The 20595-nt window shown below is 37.8% G+C and overlaps 2 protein-coding genes across 9 annotated transcripts in view; one reads left to right on the top strand and one right to left on the bottom strand.

Annotated features, from left to right (window-relative positions):
* The window catches only part of CPM (carboxypeptidase M), a 105654-nt gene extending 99459 nt beyond the window's left edge, over nucleotides 1-6195 (top strand). For all 6 annotated transcript variants that reach the window (XM_059186286.1, XM_059186285.1, XM_059186284.1 and 3 more), the window contains one exon: nucleotides 81-6195. In XM_059186286.1, the coding sequence (XP_059042269.1) occupies nucleotides 81-323 (243 nt within the window). In that variant the 3' untranslated portion in view covers nucleotides 324-6195. The remainder of the gene's footprint in view (nucleotides 1-80) is intronic.
* Nucleotides 6196-9035: 2840 nt separating this feature from the next.
* MDM2 (MDM2 proto-oncogene) overlaps nucleotides 9036-20595 on the bottom strand; it is a 28991-nt gene continuing 17431 nt past the window's right edge. For all 3 annotated transcript variants that reach the window (XM_059186278.1, XM_059186279.1, XM_059186280.1), the window contains 4 exons: nucleotides 18353-18513; nucleotides 13508-13663; nucleotides 12712-12789; nucleotides 9036-10078 (listed from right to left, as the gene is read on the bottom strand). In XM_059186278.1, the coding sequence (XP_059042261.1) occupies nucleotides 9515-10078; nucleotides 12712-12789; nucleotides 13508-13663; nucleotides 18353-18513 (959 nt within the window). In that variant the 3' untranslated portion in view covers nucleotides 9036-9514. The remainder of the gene's footprint in view (nucleotides 10079-12711; nucleotides 12790-13507; nucleotides 13664-18352; nucleotides 18514-20595) is intronic.

Genomic DNA, 20595 nt, shown 5'->3' with positions numbered 1-20595 from the left:
GGTGGATGTCAGTGTTTTTAGTGTTGGCACCACGAAACATCTGTTATCACTCAGATGATTGTTTTTTTGTTTCCTCTCAGGTTACAGTCCCTGGACACAATCCATACCTCACAAAGGTGGTTATTCCAGAAAAATCCCAGAACTTCAGTGCTCTTAAAAAGGATATTTTACTTCCCTTCAGACGACAGCTGGATTCTATCCCAGTATCAAATCCTTCATGTCCTAAGATTCCTCTGTATAGTGATTTGCCAAGCCACTCAGCTGCAACAAAGCCTGGTCTGTTCTTATTTTTAGTGACTGTCTTTCACATGTTTGTCAAATAAAGCAAAATGTGAAACACAACCCCCATCACTACCTGGAATCAGGGATTACTCACACCAGGTTGCTGCAACTCTTTGAACTCCCTCTGTGGGACCTTGACTGAAGAAACACCATGGTCCTTCCCTAAGGAGAGAAATGGTTGTTTTCAAACCACAACGAACAATGTGTGGTGATAACAAAAGGAATGATTTAATCTTGACGAATGGAAGACACCTTTCAAGTACTGTCCGCTTACACTTAATCTTGAAGTTGTCTTAGGAATTTATAAGAAAAACTTGAGAATCAAGAAAGAAGTTCCTGCAAGAAAAGAAAAAGAAAAAAAAACCAGCAAATTTTGTACACAAGAGAGCCAGGTGAATATAAGCAATGAAGATGAACATGTACATGGAGTAGATGAACTATCTACGGAACCTGGCCATGAGTGCTATATGGGAAGATACAGTTACGTGCCATATATAATTACTTCTCAGCACAGGGAGAAATGATGATAGGACTGGGACATATTTCATTTCACAAATGTTCTAAGGAAATAGTGGAAAGAGGCAGCCATGTCTCAGTGGCTCAAGAAAAACCATGGGCCTGATGGGATGACAAGGTTCTATCTACAGAGCCCCAAACCAACAGTTCAATTAAGTCCCTCCATTCTGCACTCAGATGCCACAGTTCTGTCATGCTGATGACCTCCAGATGTATAGTTCTAGCATCTTGGCTGAGCCTCAGACTCAAGTCCCAACTTCCCACTGTACATATCCACCTGAGTTTGACCCACAGGTACCTCATACTCAATGATGTTGAAACTGAACATATTTTTCTCCCTGGAGCTGCTCTTAGACCCTGTACTTGTCTCTGGTGTCACCGAACTTGAAACCTGAGAGTCATCCTTGATATTCCCTCCTCTTCCCTCAGCCCAGAGTCAGTCAGTCACGAAAGACTGATGTGAATTATAAAATGTTGATTTATTCTCCTCTCTCCATGGCTGGCAACGGCAAGTTTAGGCCATCGTGATTCACTGGTACCATTTCAACAGTTTTACTGCTCTCTTGTGCCTAGCCTTCTCTTCAAATCTGTCTTCCACACAGCACTGGGGAAGAAGGTCTACTCAATACAAAAAACAATTAACGAACAGTTTGTGTCCTGCGTGTTAGCACCATTCTGACCTACCACCGCTCCTTTCCCACTCCTTTATAACTCAGTGCAGGTGTCAGCTCCTCCAGGAAGCCTTTGCTGACCATGATCCCTCCCAGCCCTTTCCACTTCCTCCCAGTCAATCTGGGGACCTTTCCTCTTTGGTGCTCAAATTAAATGGGTTACCTCTATTATGAATGTACAACTGTATTATGATCTATTCTCATTTGTGACTTTCCCTAACAAAATGTGAGCTTTGAGGGTCTGTTCAATTAGTTTGAAAAATTCATTTTTCTATCTTCAGAGCCCAGTACATAGTAGAAACTGAATGAATGAGTGAACAAAGAGCTCCATGAACCTATACCCAGTCTCTCCCAGAAACCGTGTTGGGCTTTGAGTCATTTTGTCCAACAAGGTCCTATGCTTTGGCAATCTCCAGCTCAGTAACAACTGACAGAAGAGTTTTCAAATATGTATCAACAAATAAATTCAAATATGGTGTTTTTAGTATGCTTTGCAGTTATCCTAAGGTTCATAGTAAATATATTATGTTACCAGTTAACAACATAAGCTACTTTTATATTGAAAAACAAAATTTTTACCATCAGTACTCAACTGAAGTACTAATAATTTGAATATCTGGATAATTTTTATTTAAATAAACTAATTTATTATATACTTGAAAGTATGTATTAATATTACAGAAATGATTTTGATATGCTACTATGCACACAACTATTCTCCACTATCAGGAGAGTTAACCTATCTTAAAATATTTTATGTAAGAATTAAGGAGGGAAACATCAAACCAAAAAATAGCAACTCCGAAGCAGATTTCAAAATGCTGTGTATTACTCATGGAATGTGAGTTCCTTGGTTCTTTAAACTGAATGTTCCCTAGGATCTGAAAATGAAACTATACTACACTTGCTACATGATGAATGCGTGAGAACCACAAATGAATGGAAGCCACCCGCGCATGTAGGAACTATTCCTGTGCCAAGCTTAATCCACATGCACAAAATCATACTTGTTTATCTAAACAGCATTTGTAGTCCTTTTATCTCTTATAAAATCTGGTAATAATTTGAATATCTGGATAATTTTTATTTAAATAAACTAATTTATTATATACTTGAAAGTATGTATTAATATTACAGAAATGATTTTGATATGCTACTATGCACACAGAACTCGATTTCCCATCAAGTCTTATTTTTCAGTCAGACATTCTGAGTTCTAACTTTTTTAAGATCCCAATTTTCAAAGGGACATGAACCAAAACCTGAACTGGTTTACAAGCCTTCGTGTAAATTCCTTAAGGAAATAATGTTTTTAAAATCAGAAGTTCTATCAAAATCATTTAGAGACAAGTAAAACAAACTCCAAACCAAATCTAAACCAAACCTGAACTTAATACAGAGCATGTTCAGGGCACCTATTTTGCAGCAAAGTGCTCAGAAGTAAACTTTGTGGTGAGGGTCTGGTATGATTGGACCTCCACTAACCAAGTGTCCAAGGGGAGAAACCACCATGCAATTCCAACTACACTCAGACCAGAGCCCCAAATCTCCCCACATGACATCTTTCCTACTATCCTCTTACCCTCTTAGACTGGAGGTTATTATGATCCTCAGGTTCTAAGTTCAGGTGCAATTCTTTTTATGGAGGAAACAACATGGTAAATGTTTATAAAATAGAGAATAGTAGATGGAATGAGAATAAAATTTTAATTAGAAGGCAAGGACCCGGAGTTCAAACCCACCCCGCAGTTTTCTTACCCGTTAAATGAAGGCCCCTGTTTGATGGATTCTGTGACTATCAAAAGCTGTCATTTAAGATGCCATATTCTGATGTCCTTTCTGGTACTTGCCCAAGAAGAGAAAGGTTAATTAACACTATTGTGGCATAAATATTTTGAAGGCATTAAAGACCAGGTCTTTTTGCTTCAGATACAAACAGAATTAACCTAAAAACTGAAACACTGGCTAGCTGGAATGAGAATTTAATAATAGCTAAGGAATCTCCTGAACTAACAGGAGATACTAATCATATATCTAGACTCTAGGGAGTATTTTGGAGAAATGTTAAGTCCCAACAGGTGTCATTTTGATTTTGGTGCTCAATTATCACGTCCAGAGCAGAAATATTTTTAAAAGCCTCTTAGCATTTTTGAAAGTCTAAGAAATGAATGTTGTATTTTGTTCCAGAAGTGAATTTGCATTTGTAATGTTTTTAAAACTGTTAAAAGAAGTTATCTCCAGCTTTAGAAAGTAAAAATATCTGATACTGGATTGGAAATACCTTTTCCTAGGGCATCCAGAAGAAATGAGCACAGGATACTATCTCATTGCAACAGGGTAAACTACTTATTAAGAAGTTTGCTTTTTATTCTACAGTGACAATACAGTTGTCTATTTTATGACAGATCCCTTATGACTTCAGATGTGGGAAGGCAGGAGAAAATGATTACTGAAGAACCCCCCCCCCCCAAAATCAACAACAACAAAAACAAACCACATCACAATACCTAAAACAGAAGGTTAGGGGAAGAGTTTAACTTCATTAGAGACTTTACCTTCTATCACTAATGAGCAGAGTATCTGCTCACCACAAAACATCTTATCCTGCCTTAGCATATGAACTACTCCACAGCCTTTTATAGAATGTTTCACAGCTGATTTATAAGTTTTCTCAGTCACTTTTTTCTGTACTATAAGAACTTGCACAAATTGTCTAAAAATTTATTGGGAAGGGACCATCACTACCTCTGAAATTAGTAAATTCAGAATACTACTTTTTTTTAAAAGATATTATTTATTTATTTATTTATTTGAGAGAGAGCAAGCACATGAGCAGGGTGGAGGTGGGGAGTAAATGGAGAGGGAAGCAGGCTCTCTGCTCAGCAGGGAGCCTGATGCAGGGCTCAATCCCAGGACCCCCAGATCATGACCTGAGCTGAAGGCAGATGATTAACCAGCTGAGCTGCCCAGGTGACCCTCCTGATTCTTAATAAAGAATATTCACGTAAGCAATGAATATGGTTTCCTTCCATTACCATTACCTTAAAAACAAATATGCAAATGTAACGAAGTCCACATACTAGACAGAACTGATGACCACCAAATAAAGCCTGAACAAGACCAAATTTATGATCTTTTTATTAGGCAGTAATAATGCAACAACTCTTCAAAATCCAGTCACTCAAGGACAGTTAACGATAAAAACACTCATCCTGTTATATATATTATATTCTAAATCTAAATTTTGTACCATGGGGCAAATGATGGATGAAAAATGTGCCTTCTGATTTAAAAAAAAATTGCAAACTTCAGAATGCTCATTAATGTATTAAAGTCACCAAGAAATCATGCAGAAAAGAAATGGATTTTCCAAACATACTTAAGCAAAAGAACCATTTCCTTAAATAGTTTAGCCTAGTACCATCCCTCTGAACTTACATTCCTTGATTGCCAAACATATTTTGGGAAATGCTGATATAGGGAGAAGTCTTTGTCCCAAGTAATAAATTTTGTTGATTTCAAAGTGCTTTTGAAACACAGGGTATAATTTAAAAAGACTTGAAATTGGAAAATTAACAGCCCCCAACCCTCATCCCTGTAACCTCTGATGTCAAATTTCTGGCCAAGGACAGACAAGTTTGCCCTCTGAAACGTGTATAACGGTTTAAATGAGACATGGCTGAGTACAAAATGGCTAATTTAGAGGTACCAATTTCTAAAAAATGATGAATACCTCAACTTATTAAATGGGGAAAAAAAAAGGTTTCTCTTTTCAAGAGAATTCATTATATATAGAAACCCCTTTGGCAGAAGTTCCCTGGAACATTTTAGCTAGACTTCAATATTTACAGTTCTTTAGAGGGTCCATTACTCCCCAGTCCCACAGAAAGCAAGATGCAATTTTTAAATGGACTTAATTTTAAAACATTAGAATAGGGCAAAGAAGTATAACAAATGATTAGTCCAGTTTCTGGATGGCAGAATTATGTGCTTTTGTTTTTCCAACTTCATTTTTGAAATTTTCTATTATTTACAATTTTTGTTTTTCTGGTTCTTTTATAATGAAAGAAAAGCAAATGATATTATTAATGACTGCAGTCTCAAAGTTTGGGACACCAGTTTACACAGGTAATTGCTACATCTTCTTAACACATTCATTAAACATTTCCAGAGCTTATGCTGAAATAGCACTTACTTAAGTCAAAGTTAATTTAAAAATTATTTTCCCTTATTTACTACGGACATGAAGTTCTGAAGGATGAATACCAAAGGATTTCAAGGACCAAGGTGGGAAGTTTGTATTTTAACAAGCAAGAGCAGAACTCCACCACGTCTTTGCTCTCTAGCCCAGCAAGTTGTCCTGAGTGTTCTATCCCCTTAGGGGTCTACCTCCCATCAAAGGATGCCTGCAGAGAACTCCCAGAGTAGTGCTTCCACCTTGTGGTCAGAAAAGTGTTTAATTAAAGAGGTTTGGTCTTCTCACTTGCCTCTTAAAAAAGAACAAAATAAACATGAGAAAAGGTGGAAAAAATACAGAGGGATGTTTTAAGCAAAGCCTTACCAATTCTGTTAAATTCTGATACCGTATCAACTTTGGAAAACCACCGTTTTGTTAGACTGTTTCTCTTTTTTTGCCTTTAATTTACTGCAATTATTGCAACACTGCAAACTTTTTTCTGGGTATTTTTAAAAACTGTCTTTTCCTCTTATAAGTTTGAGAAAACTACCCAACTGTTTTCCTTGACAATCATGCTTTACTGAACGCCTCCTGTGCACACAATGCATTATACTGGGGGGAGAAGGGGTGTTGGGGGAGGGGGGAGTTACAAACAGATGTTACAACCTGCTTTTGGAGTTAAGATACAAAGCAACGTATCAGTACATTTAAGTGTGAACAAAGTACCTAAGAGTTGAGACAATCTAGAAGGGGAAAAAATAGGATTAATTCAAGGCTAATCCAGCTGGGTTTTGGAGTGGTAATGGTTATAAATGGATACAAGGAAAGTAATTGAAAGCTACTATTTGTTAAGTCTTTACTATCTGCCAGACCCTATTGTAGGCTCTATAGATTTGTTTCTAATTCTAAGGTCTCAAAGCAAGTACCAGATCTGCTCTTTGAATTTGGCCCTTCCCACTCCATTAAGATGAAAATGACTCATGAGAGAGAATGCAAATGAACTTTGCTGCAGTAAAAGGGTTTAAGAGTACAGTGGTGAAACAAAAGTAGCTGTTTCATAGAGAAGTCTACAAGTCTAAAATGAACCCCAGAACATTTGCGATAATATTAAACAAGAAATAGAATTACTTAAGTTTTTTTCTGTATTTAAATCAGGGGACCAACATGAAGCTATCTGTAAACTACCTATAAATGAACCAAAAATGGGAGAGACCAAAGGCAGTAAGGTCAATTCAGGTAGGTTTTACTTGGATCTTAGAAGAAGGCCTAATACAGGGTGTAACCTGGAAAGGTGTATGAAAATTAACACATAAAAGTGCTAAAACTTAACAGAAATGTTTAAACAGAATTCATCTAACATGACAGTAACAAAAATGGAGGAAAAAGACAAATTTTGCAATTTGGAATGTGAAAGATGTTACCATAGTAAGTTGACTTTGTTAGTAGGATATCTAAATTATATTTTCAAGGTAGATCTGTTGGACTGAAACAGGATGAGAGGAAAATGTCTTTTTAAATTTTTTTTTAAAAAATTGAGAGAGCATGAGCAAGTCGGGGGAGGGAGCAGAGACAAGGGAGAAGCAGACTCCCCACCAAGCAGGGAACCCTATATGGGGTTTGATGGCAGAGGCTCAGATCATGACCTGAACCAAAGACAGCTGCTTAACCAACCAACTGAGCCACTAGGTGCTCCAATGTCCATAATTTTTAAAAACATGCATCTTTAAAGAAGAGCTTTTTTTTTTTAAAGATTTTATTTATTTATTTGACAGGCAGAGATCACAAGTAGGCAGAGAGGCAGGCAGAGAGAGAGGAGGAAGCAGGCTCCCTGCCGAGCAGAGAGCCCGATGTGGGGCTCGATCCCAGGACCCTGGGATCATGACCTGAGCCGAAGGCAGCGGCTTTAACCCACTGAGCCACCCAGGCACCCCTAAAGAAGAGCTTTAAAAGAGAATAAAAATTTGTTTTAGGATCATCTCTCTCCTAAAAATAACCAATTATGGTCTTCTTATCCAAAATATTATTTTAACAATTTTAATACATCATTTCAAATGTATTACCTATAATAAATTACTGAACATGTGAGTCCCCCATCTGCTTACACTTGAAACTACTCTTGTTCTATGTTCTGTTGCTTTTTATTAGTTCCTATTAACAGTCCATTTTATAACTGAACACTCTGAACACCTTATGTGCTACTGCTTTAATATCTTTTTAAAGCAGTACTTGTAAATATCCAAAACTCCCTACCATATATAAGTGAAAGCTGGCTCTGTATGATAGGCAATATGGCCACAGACTTAAGATAAAGAAACGCTTTTCTGTAAAGATGAACTCAAACCCCGGTACAAAATCCAAACAGCAAGCAAGTGCAACCATGATCTTTCCACGATGCCATGACAACTTGCAGTTACCACCCTAAACCAACAGAGGTCTACACACTACACACTAATCAGTATCTTTAAAACCTTCATTAAAAATGAAGGTGAACAAAATGATGCAAATAGCTAACCCTGGTCTGACTTTGGAGCCCACAGACTCCTGCTTTGAAGTCAGCTTTAAGACATGTCCCAATGCTTTGAGATTCACTCAAGAAATTCTTATTGATCACCTATATATCAGTGTCACAATCAAGAAGTTCATGGCCTCATGGAATTTAGCTTCAGAGATGATGCAGAGAAATTACAGAAAATTACAACAGGGCCTTTCATGCTAACAGGTAGCAGCGTGGTTATTCCTAGCTTTCCTCCCTGCCTACATTCCTTCCAAAACATTCACCATCACTTGTTGAAAAACCACTTACGCCAACCTACCATGTGAAAATACAAGTGAATGAGAGGGAGAAAACAGCATTTCATAGCTGTATTAAACTTTTTAAACATCATTCGCTCAAGTTGAGTCTTATTCAATGCCTTGGAGGCTCCCAACTGCATCAACTGTCCGTTAGTATGTGTACTGCCACACTGGGCAGTCTTAGACATTCCAAAAACAGAAACACATTCAGACTTACCTTTAATTACCCAAGCAGATGATATTCAAGTATAATTTCTATTTTAACAAAACTCCTTACTACAAAAAAAGTTTGTAAGATCCAAAAATCACATTTTTTTTTTTCCAGGCAATTTTTACTTGCCTGATTTTTTTTTTTAAGATTTTATTTATTTATTTAAAAAAAAAAAAAGATTTTATTTATTTATTTGTCAGAGAGAGTGAGTGAGCACACAAGCAGGCAGAGAGGCAGAGGCAGAGAGAGAAGCAGGCTCCCTGCTGAGCAAGGAGCCTGATGTGGGACTCAATCCCAGAACTCTGGGATCATGACCCAAGCCGAAGGCAGCGGCTTAACCCACTGAGCCACCCAGGTGTCCCCAAAAATCACATTCTTGAAACAATTCTTAATCATTTAATATTTTTATTTGTAAATCAATAAATATGTATACTAAACCTAAAAATTTAGACAATTTAATGCAAAGCATAGTGAATGAAACTATCTGCAGATTTGAATGTTTTGTAAGTAGCATAATCACTGCATACCATAACCTGAATGTACATAACTTATATTCAAATGTCGTATTTTTTAAAATCAGGTACTTCTCTAAATTTTAAGGGAGTGAAGAGTAAGGGTTAAGGATGAGCTATATGTCCAATTTTAATTACATTAAAACCCAAATATAAACAAAAGTGAAATTTTTCTAAAAGAAGTACTTACTACTGTCCCTCCCAAAGTAGGTAAATTACACTACGGAGAAGAAATCTACATGTACAGATAATTTCTTCCATTGGTTATGTGTAAAAAAATAATTTTATGTTGTCTAAATTTTTAGGGTTATATAGTTAGAAATAGAAGGCTCTACTTTTATAGACATGTCCATTAAGGGAAATAAGTTAGCACAATCATTTGAATTGGTTGTCTACATACTGGACAGGGCTTATTCCTTTTCTTTAGCTTCTTTGCACATGTAAAGCATGCCATAAGATGTCCTGTTTTGCCATGAACAATGCAACCGTTTTTAGGTCGACCTTGGCAAATCACACAAGGTTCAATGGCATTAAGGGGAAAACTAGACTCCACAATTTCTTCTTTGTCTTGTGTTTCTTCCCTCTCAAACTCTTTGACATCTTCTTGGCTGCTATAAATGATGCTATTAGAAGTTGATGGCTGAGAAAAGTCCTCACTTTCTTGGGATTGGGAGGCTTGTGTGATTTTATCATCATTTTCCTCAGCACACGGTTCTCTGGAATCACTCACTGAAGATTTTTTACAATCAGGGACATCAAAGCCCTCTTCTACTTGCGTTGAGTTTTCTAGTTTGGCTTTCTCAGGCATTTTCCCTTTATCTTCAGGAAGCCAGTTCTCACGAAGGGCCCAACATCTGTTGCAATGAGGTGGAAGAGGAGGATTCATTTCGCTGCACGAAGTACACTTCCAATAGTCCTTCAATGAAAAAAGACAGTTTCTGTAACCCTTTAACAACTAGTCACAGCCAATACTAGCAACTGCAATATGTCTAAGGTACAATCTAGCACAGAGTTCAATTTTTAGCACTTCATGTTTTACATAAAACATTTGACATGTAGCAATTTTTCCTCAAGCATGAGATTATAAAGTACATAATTTTTTAGCCAAACCATGCCAAAGAATCCTAAAACAAAAAACGTATTCACCATGATCTTAGCCACATCCCAATAAAGTTTTCTGTTTAAGGACACAGATACAGTTGGTTCATTTTACTGAAAGTGTGATATAGTCTTTTATTCTGAAATGAGGCCTGTACTCACTTCACTCCCTTAATTAAAGGCTCAACCCTGGATACTGTGGCCAACGTCTACCCAATCAATCTAGATGAAGCTACTGCCCAATGTGCCAGTGAAAAAGACTGCCTCAGAAGTGCCCTAAAACCTGGGCTCAACTGAGTGTTCCCTAAATTCATCCACAAAGGAAACACAAAACTTCTTTTACCAATCACTGCCAGCTAAAATCTGTCATCCTTGTCATTACCCAAAATGTATGCCCCTTATTTATCTACACTTCCTGTGTACTCATCTCTGTAAGTGCTAACTGCTTCTCCCATACCTCGGCTTACTTCCCAAACCTTTCTACCATCATACAATGTGGATAATAAACTCCCTTACCATCCCCAGACTCTTTAACAAACATATCCCTATCCCTTCTCTTAACTACAACATGGCTCTTGCCTAAGGAGAACTTCCATGTAAAACCTGCCATGATTAACCATTTCTAAACTGCCTCACAAATTAGCAGCAAGGATGGAGATGACTTCATTCTCCCACATTAGTTCTTTCAAGTTTTCAAACTAGGTTGCTACCTAACTGATAACACCAAAGACAAAAGTTTTGTGATATGGGAGAGAGAATGCTTCAAAGAGTCTAATAAATTTTAGAATCTGTGTTTGACATCAAATGAATCAACCAGTAACTTGAATTATTTTCTAGTACAGCAAAAATTTTTTTTCAAAAATCTTACAGTTTGATCTTTTTTGCATTTGGATAATAACTTTTCAACTCAGCCAAAAAAAAAAAAAAAAGAGAGAGAGATTTCCCATTCAAATGTAATTAAAGGCAATATTAAGAACAAAAATTAAAGCATTAATATTGAATTAAAAAAACACAACTTACCTTAGGAACCCCAAGAAGCATATAATGTAAATGTTTTTAAGTCCTGAATTCTTTTATTATTACTTTTGTTTTTAGAGAAGGAGAGAGAGAAACTTAAGCAGGCTCATGGTAGGCACACGGTCAATGCAAGGATCCACGTCAACAACCCTGAGATCATGACCTGAGCCAACATCAAGAGTTGGACACAACTGACTGAGCCACCCAGGCGCCCCTTGGTCCTGGGTTTTTTGTTTTTTTAAGATTTTTATTTATTTATGCGAAAGAGAGAGCACACATGCATGTGTGAGCAGGGCGGGGGGGAGAGCAGAGGGACAGGGACAAGCAGACTCTGCCCTGAGCCCTTCGCAGGGTGCAGGGCTCAATCTCATAACCCTGAGATCATGGACCTGAGCCAAAAGCAAGAGTCAGGACACTCAGCTGACTGAGCCCTCCGGGCACCCGTCCTAAACTCTTAAATAGCAAATCCTACCTACCACATTACCTAGTACAAATCAACAAGATTGGCAAAATGTTGATAACTGTTAAAGCTGGGTGATAAATACACTAGAGATACATAATCCTACTCTCTAGGCCATACATACTTGAAATTTTAGATTAAAAAATTTCGAAGTTCAGGGGCACCTGGGTGGCTCAGTTGGTTAAGCATCTGCCTTCAGCTCAGGTCATGATCCCAGAGTCCTGGGATTTGAGCCCCACATTGGGCTTTCTGCTTAGTGTGGAGCCTGCTTTTCCCACTCTCTCCAACTGCCCCTGCCCCTGCTTCTGCTGTCAAATAAACAAATCTTTAAAAAAATTTTTTTCCAAAGTTCAAATGCCTGCCCCCTGCCCCCCAACACAAACCATAAAAATTCAGTAATGGGTGCCTGGTCGGCTCAGATGGTTAAGCATCTGCCTTCAGCTCAGGTCATAATCTCAGGGTCCTGGGATTGAGCCCCATATTAGGCTGCCTGCTCAGCAGGGAGCAGTCTTCTCCCTCTCCCTCTGCCTGCAGCTACCCCTGCTTGTGCTCCCTCTCTGCAAATAAATAAAATCTTTTTTTTTTTTTAAGATTTTATTTATTTATTTGACAGGCAGAGATCACAAGTAGGCAGAGAGGCAGGCAGAGAGAGAAGAGGAAGCAGGCTTGCTGCTAAGCAGAGAACCCAATGCAGGGCTCAATCCCAGGATCCTGTGATCATGACCTGAGCCGAAGGCAGACGCTTTAACCCTCTGAGCCACCCAGGTGCCCCGTAAATAAATAAAATCTTAAGAAAAAAAAAATTCAGTAACAGATTCCGACACAACAAATTAAAGAACAAAACGCTTTACAACTTTCTGAAAACATTTTAATTTTATAGAAATCACCTCATGTCAGGAAGCAGACTAGGCATATTTTTCTAACCTTAACCTCTATGTTTTCTTAATTCCTTAAAAAGGCAGATGTATACTTACAGCTAAGGAAATTTCAGGATCTTCTTCAAATGAATCTGTATCACTCTCCTCTGCCTGATACACAGTTACTCGATATACCTAATAAAACAAACCCATTAGCACTAACTCATCATCTTTTTTCCTTAACCAGGAATGAAAAGCACATATTACTATATATGAGAAATTCTGAGACAGAGGTCAAATGGAATAAGCGTGTAAGGGTGGAAAAGTGGAGAACCATGAAATCCTGACTCACTATGGTTAAAAGGCAACAGACAGGATGTTTAAAATGAGTAAGGCAAAAAATTCAATATAAGCATTTTTATTTTATAAATATGGAGATATTAAGTAACTGTGAAATAGCTAGCAATGTTGAAGGTAATCACCTTCAGTGACTTTAACCGTGTGCACACTCTTATAAAAAGTAAATTAATATTTTTAAAAGTAAATTAATATTAAAAGAGGGTATTTTTTAAATTTATTTTTTTAAGTAAACTTCACTCCACAATATGGGAACTCATGACCCCATGATCAAGAACATGCTCCACCTACTGAGCCAGCTAGGTGCCCCAAAGAGGGGAATTTTTCTTAAAATAAGACTATTACAAGAATGTTCATTGACTTTATGCCATTTATAGTTACAAGAATATAAATCAGACAACATGGAACTACAAAAGCTTCAAGTCCACAAAATATTCTAGTTTGAACAAATCAAAAGTCAAAGGTTAAGTGAAATCAGAGTACATTATTATTTCAACTATCAATGAATACAGAAAATATTGAAGGACTTTAGACATAATTAGAGAAATAAAACTACCTCATCATCGTCATCTGAGAGTTCTTGTCCTTCTTCACTAAGACTATAATCTTCTGAATCGAGAGACTCAACTTCAAATTCTACACTGAATTGATCTGAAACCGAATCCTGATCCAGCCAATCACCTGATTGTTCACTTACACCAGCATCAAGATCCTAAAATCGGGGGGGAGAAAAAAAGTTACTTAAAGTACATTATCTCTTGGCCTCTTAGCTTCCTAGCTCATCCCTGCAGTCCCATTTCCTCCTTAGATCCCCCTGCACAATGACACTAGATTAAGATCCTGGGTTATGGGACGCCTGGGTGGCTCAGTTGGTTAAGCAGCTGCCTTTGGCTCAGGTCATGATCCTGGCGTCCTGGGATCGAGTCCCACATCGGGCTCCTTGCTCAGCAGGGAGCCTGCTTCTCCCTCTGCCTCTGCCTGCCATTCTGTCTGCCTGTGCTCGCTCTCTCCCCCTCTCTCTCTCTGATAAATAAATAAAATCTTAAAAAAAAAAAAAAAAGATTCTGGGTTACTATTACATCAGTATTTTCTTCCCCATTCAAAATCTCCGTTCAAAAGGCTAAATCCCTTGGACAGTCAAGGTTCACACACGACTATATTAACATTTTCATCTTCTCTCCAACTAGACACTCCCTCCCCTGCAAATCCCCCAAATATGAGCAATCAGCCAGATCTTCATTTTTTTTTCCCTCAACCAAACTTGGCACTTCAACTTGCACACTTTACCTCTCTCACTGGAGTAACTTAATAGTTTTTAAGTCCCACTCATCCTTTTTTGCTAAAGCTTCTGTCAATACCACAATTAAAAGAGCACTTCTCCTTTTAATTATCTTTACTACTTACATATTAAATATATTTATATACATAATTATAATTTTAAACATAAATTATGCATAATTTTGCTTGCATGAGTCTTAGATATCAGAGTTATACACACTTTAAGAGTTAAAAACACGTCTTAATCTCTATCTTCAGATTGGTAGAATGCTAGTAGCTACAATCCACATAGTAATTATGGGATTTATTTTTTTTAATGATTTGAGATTTTTTAATGATTTTAATGATTTTTTTAATGATTTAATGATTTTTTAATGATTTTAATGATTTGAGTGAGAGAAGAACAGGGGGAAGGGCAAGGCACAGGGAGAAGCAGACTCCTCACTGAGCAGGGAGCCTAACCTGAAGGCAGACGCTTGACTGACTGAGCCACCCAGGTACCCCATGAGATTTATTTTGTAATGAACTTTGAGAATAATCTCTTCGGAAGAGCTTTCAGACATAATTATTTTAGATTTTTAAAATTCTGCATCAGCTCCTGTGGTTCCTCATATCATAGTTTAAGAACCCTAGTAAGACCATCAACCCCGTAATATTTGTGGTCACTGACAAGAGGAACATACACAAAGCTCAAAGCTAGAACTAGAAAAAAGAGGAATATAAAGCGGAAAAGTCTTAAGAATCAAGATACAAACATTCTTCTAGATTTCCCACTAAGGAGCTATTTAACCTTGCACATATTTAACCTATAAAGACCACAGCTACTTCGTCTCTGAGAGGAGTTTGAATTAAATGATCTTTAATATTTCTATTATCTATAAAAATGAAATATTTTATAAACACTGAGGTTAAAAGACTTTTTTATAGTGAAGTTAGGAAAGCAGTAGTAAAAGTAAAAATGACAAGCTGCATTTCTAATTCTTTTTTTTTTTTTAAGATTTTATTTACTTATTTGACAGACAGAGATCACAAGCAGGCAGAGAGGCAGGCAGAGAGAGAAGGAGGGGAAGCAGGCTCCTTACTGAGAGGAGAGCCCAATGTGAGGCTCGATCCCAAGTCCCTGGGATCATGACCCCAGCCGAAGGCAGAGGCTTTAACCCACTGAGCCACCCAAGCGCCCCTGCATTTCTAATTCTTAACAAGGATTCTATAACAGGTTAGAATTATACACCAAGCTAGGATAGAACCTCTAATAAAGTAACCTAACAAATTGAATATGTCAATTAACTAGAATTTAGTGCACTAAGTTTAGAATATGGGGATAAATCACAAGACAGACTGAAGTCTCAGCAAGTATCTTCTGAGGTACGGGTTGGCAAAAGTACAGCCTACAGCCCATCTACTTCTATAAATCCAGTTTTACTGAGCCCAGCCATTTCCTGTCATCTACAACTGCTCTAAGCCTGACAGCACACTGAGTAGCTGCAACAAAGACCACTGGACCACAAAGCCCAAAAGTTTCTAGCTGGCCCTTTACAGGAAAATTTGCCAACTCCTGTTCTAGGGTGCTATGAAGAAAGTAAATTAAAAGTTGTTTTTTAACATTTTGGCTAATGTTCAAAACAGAATGACCCAGAAACCTTTAAAGTATTGTACATGTAAAAAGCATCAGAAAGATCTTAAATTTTGAAGTCAGAAGTCCCTGGTTTTTGCCCCAATTCCAACTGTGGCAGTTATGGGATCTTAAACAAGTTATTTAAAACCCTCAAGTTTATCTTTCCCATCTGTAAATGGAATTTGAGGCTACTGAAATATATAAACTGGCTAGTACAGAGCCTATAATATAGCCTTAATCAATTTACTAAAACCGTAAGAAAGATGGAAAACAAATGCACTTTTCTTTAACCCCCTTCACAAACTGACAAACACCACCACCAAATGAGGAAGCTAACATTTTCATATCGGATAAACCAAAATTAAAGGGGAAACCCCTGCCCTACCAAAAGCTTTCACAACTAGAAACTAAGCCTGAAAAACTAAAAACTTAGTTTTTAATAAAATTTTTAGAAGACAATATAGGATGGGACTAAGAGAAAAAGAAATACCCTCTGTTTCTTTGGTAACAAGGCAGTGTCCCAGGTAAAAAGCAAAAACAAGGACTTTAAATATCACTTAACTAGAATTCTGAAACAACTTTAATAAAGACTGTAAGTTTAACAGGGCACAGGAGTCCTATTTAAATCATTTCTAAGGAAAAGAATTATCCAAACATGGGGTTTGTGTACATGTCAAGTTTTCTTTAATTGGATTCAATTTTCAGACTGGCATGTTTGCCCTCAAGATCCTGTATTTTTTTTTCCATAACATTTATTAAATGTCCCAGTTACCTGTTTCATTGTTGATGATGTGTCTCCCGACGAGGGCAAGGACCGTGTCTACCTTGACTACCACTCTACCCCAGTGCCAGACAGAACCTGGCACAGCAAATACTGGCAGACCCACTCACTGAAGAACTTGCTCTCTGTGCCACCTATTGGCCTACAGAAGTAACAGCTCTAGTAAATCCCAACTCTGGAGGGTCCACCTGTATCCATTAAAATCATTGCTTGGAAGAGAAAAATGTAATATAATACGTGTAAAAAGTAACAATACAGAAAAAGTAAGAATAAGGTTACTATCACAACTGATTCAGTCCCCTACACCTTCTAGGAACTATAAAATGGATCACGAATATCCAAAATAATGACACTGAGGTACTGCCAGATTAAAAATTAAAGTTCCATTTTTCATATTGTAAAGACAAATGTTTACTGACAAGAAAGATAATATTCCATTTGTCAGGAATTCTTGTTAGCAAAAAAAAAAAAAAAAAAGATTTTTTAACCAAACTTCTTTCAATAACATCTCTGAAGAATTTTACTCCTAATGCTTTGGGATTTTGTTATCAATAATCAGAAAGTGCTAACACTCTCCCACCATCCATGCAGTAACATACCTACATTCCACAGCCTTAGTAAACAGACCTTTCCTGATATCTAGGCCTTTGTATGGCAAATGTGTACCTTAGACTATGGTGACAAATTTGTTGGTAGTTACAATAATAAAGATACTGTTACTCTAAATCTTCAAAACAAACCTGCCTTAGAATTCTAAGACAGCTAACTGAATCAAATTTGTTTTTGTTCCCTTGTTTTTTAAAAAGTAAAACAACAAATCCTCAGACTACCCTATACTCCAATTTATTTGAATTTACTATTGGTGCAGTGGCTCACAAACATTCTCCAATATTTGGAATGACATTAACATCAATATCGGTACTAACCTTTACCAACACACCCCACAACTATCTTCCACCCTTCTCTCAAACCTGGGGTTAGGAGTAGAGATGATCTATACAGTAGTTTTATTTTTAAATACTTATTTATTTGAGAAAGAGCGCGAGCGTGCACATGCACGCATTCACAAGCAGAGTGAGAAGCAGGCTCCTCAGGGAGCAGGGGATCGAAGGACCCAGAGATCATGACCGGAGTTGAAGACAGCCACTTAAACCAATCGAGCCACCCAGGCAGCCCTAGTAGTTTTTTTTTAAGATTTTTTTTTTTTAATTTATTTGACAGAGATCACAAGTAGGCAGAGAGGCAGGCAGAAAGAGAGGAAGTGAAGCAGGCTCCACGCCAAGCAGAGTCCAATTCGGGGCTCAATCCCAAGACTCTGGGATCACGACCCGAGCTGAAGGCAGAGGCTTTAACCCACTGAGCCACCCAGGTGCCCCAGCCCTAGTAGTTTTATGGGACAGAAAAATTGAGCACTGTGTATGACAGCAATTGCATAGCATATATGTGCATTTTATCCAAACACTTATCAGGACTGCTAAAACTAGATTTTAAAAACAAGAGTCTTTTTTTTTTTTTCTTTAAAGATTTTATTTATTCATTTGACAGCACAAGCGGGGGGAGCAGCAGGCAGAGGGAGGGAGAAGCAGGCACCCCACAGAGCAGGGAACCCCAAGCAGGCCTCAATCCTAAGACCCCAGGACCACAACCCTAGCAGAAAGCAGACATTTAACTGACTGAGCCACCTAGGTGCCTCAAGAGTCTTGTTTTATTTAAAATGAAAAGATTACCGGATTTGATGGCGTCCCTGTTGATTCACTGCTACTGCTTCTTTCACAACATATCTCCCTTATTACACACAGAGCAAGGCTTTCATCAAAGGAAAGGGAAATACTATCAGACTTGTGGCGCTTTCTCTGCCGTTCTCCAGGTAATTCATCTGAATGTTCTTCTGGATACATAAAGACAAAGAAGTTAATTAAAACCCTATATTGTGATTCATTTAGCAAATGAGCTGCCATAAGTACCTACTTGTACCAAAACTTTATTTCAATGAAATTAAATAGAGTCAATTACTACTATTTCAAAGACAAACAGTTTTACTGGTTCTGTCCAACCAAGAGCTATGACAGAATGCTGTATTTTGGGGGCACCTGAGTGGCTCAGTGGGTTAAAGCCTCTGCCTTCGGCTCAGGTCATGATCCCAGGGTCCTAGGATCAAGCCCAGCATCAGGCTCTCTGCTCAGCGGGAAGCCTGCTTCTCTTTCTCTCTCTGTGCCTACTTGAGATCTCTTGTCTGTCAAGTAAATGAATAAAATCTTAAAAAAAAAAAAGAATGCTGTATTTTTTTTTTAAGTAAGCACTACACCAAATGTGGGGCTTCAACTCATGGACCCAAGATCAAGAATCACATGCTCTACTAAGCCAGCCAGGTACCCCCAGAACACTACATTTTAAAAAATCTTTTCAAGCTTGTGGGGTATGTGGCTGGCTCAGTAGGAGGAACATGTGACTCTTGATCTCGAGGTCATGAGTTTGAGCCCCACATTGTGTGTAGAGATAACTTATGTACATATGTAAATAAACTTTAAAAAAAAATTTTTTTAAGCTTCTTTCTGAATGTCATCTCCATTAAGTCACAACTTATTTATTTTTTTTCAAAGATTTTTTATTTATTTGACAGACAGAGATCACAAGTAGGCAGAGAGGCAGGCGAGGGGTGGGGGGAAGCAGGCTCCCTGCTGAGCAGAGAGCCCGATGCGGGGCTCCATCCAGGACCCTGAGGTCATGACCTGAGCTGAAGGCACAGGCCTAACCTACTGAGCCACCCAGGCACCCATATCACAACTAATTTAACACATGTAGAGCTTTCATGAACCAATCTAAATTTTTGTTAAAAGCATACTGTAGTATTACGCTTAGCAAAATAAGTCAATCAGAGAAAGATAATTATCGTATGATCTCCCTGATATGAGAAAGTTGAGAAACAACGTGGGGGATTTAGGGGGTAGGAAAGGAATAAGTGAAACAAGATGGGATCAGGAGGGAGACAAACCATAAGAGACTCTTAATCTCACAAAACAAATTGAGGGCTGTGGTGGGGTTGGGGGGCGGGTAGGGAGAGGGTTGTTGGGTTATGGACTCTGGGGAAGGTATGTGCTATGGGGAGTGCTATGAAGTGTGTAAACCTGGCAATTCACAGACCTGTACACCTGGGGCTAATAATACATTATATGTTAATTTAAAAAATAAAAATTTTTTTAAAAAGCATACTGTAGGATTTAAGATTTGTTTCTGAAAAGAACGAAAAATGTTTAATTTACTTAGATGGTCTTTTTTTTTTTTTAATGATCCACCTATTTTAGAGAGAGATTGAGCAAGCATGAATGGGAAGGGCAGAGGGCGAGAATCTTAAGCAGATTCCATCCTCAGCACAGAGCCCGAAGCAGGGCTGAATCCCATGACCCCAAGACCACGACCTGAGCTGAAACCACGAGTCAGATGCCCAACTGACTGAGCCACCTTGGCACCCCCTACTTACCAGGTATACTTAACATTGCACAATTTCCTCAGTACCCTGTATTTTAATAGGAATCAAAACCAGTGATGGTTTCTTTTATTTTAAATAATGAATTATCTCTGACTTAGAATGTTACCAAATCTGTCAGGAACATAAATGAGTCTTACCATGTAGTATATTGAATATAAAAATAATTTCCAAGTGAATTAAAGAGCCAAACACAAAGAATAAAACCATCCAAATACTTGTAAGAGAATTTTTTTATAATACCAGAGTAAGGAAGTATAACACTGCAAAGCTCTCAAGAAAAAGTTTACCAAGATTAGACTATGTTGATTAAGGTTTACACAGCAAAATAAAACTTAAAAAGCAAATGTCAAACTGGGGAGAAAATATCTGCAACATACATAAAACAGTTACTATCCATTATATACAAGTTCTCCCACCAATTAAGAAAAACAAAACCTGATTTAAAAAATAAAAAGTCAAGGGAAGACTGGGTGGCTCAGTCAG

This window comes from Mustela lutreola, chromosome 8 (genome assembly GCF_030435805.1).
Source record: "Mustela lutreola isolate mMusLut2 chromosome 8, mMusLut2.pri, whole genome shotgun sequence".
Taxonomy (NCBI): Eukaryota; Metazoa; Chordata; class Mammalia; order Carnivora; family Mustelidae; genus Mustela; species Mustela lutreola.
Note: the sequence above shows the minus strand (reverse complement) of the source record. Positions and strands in the feature narration are given on the sequence as shown.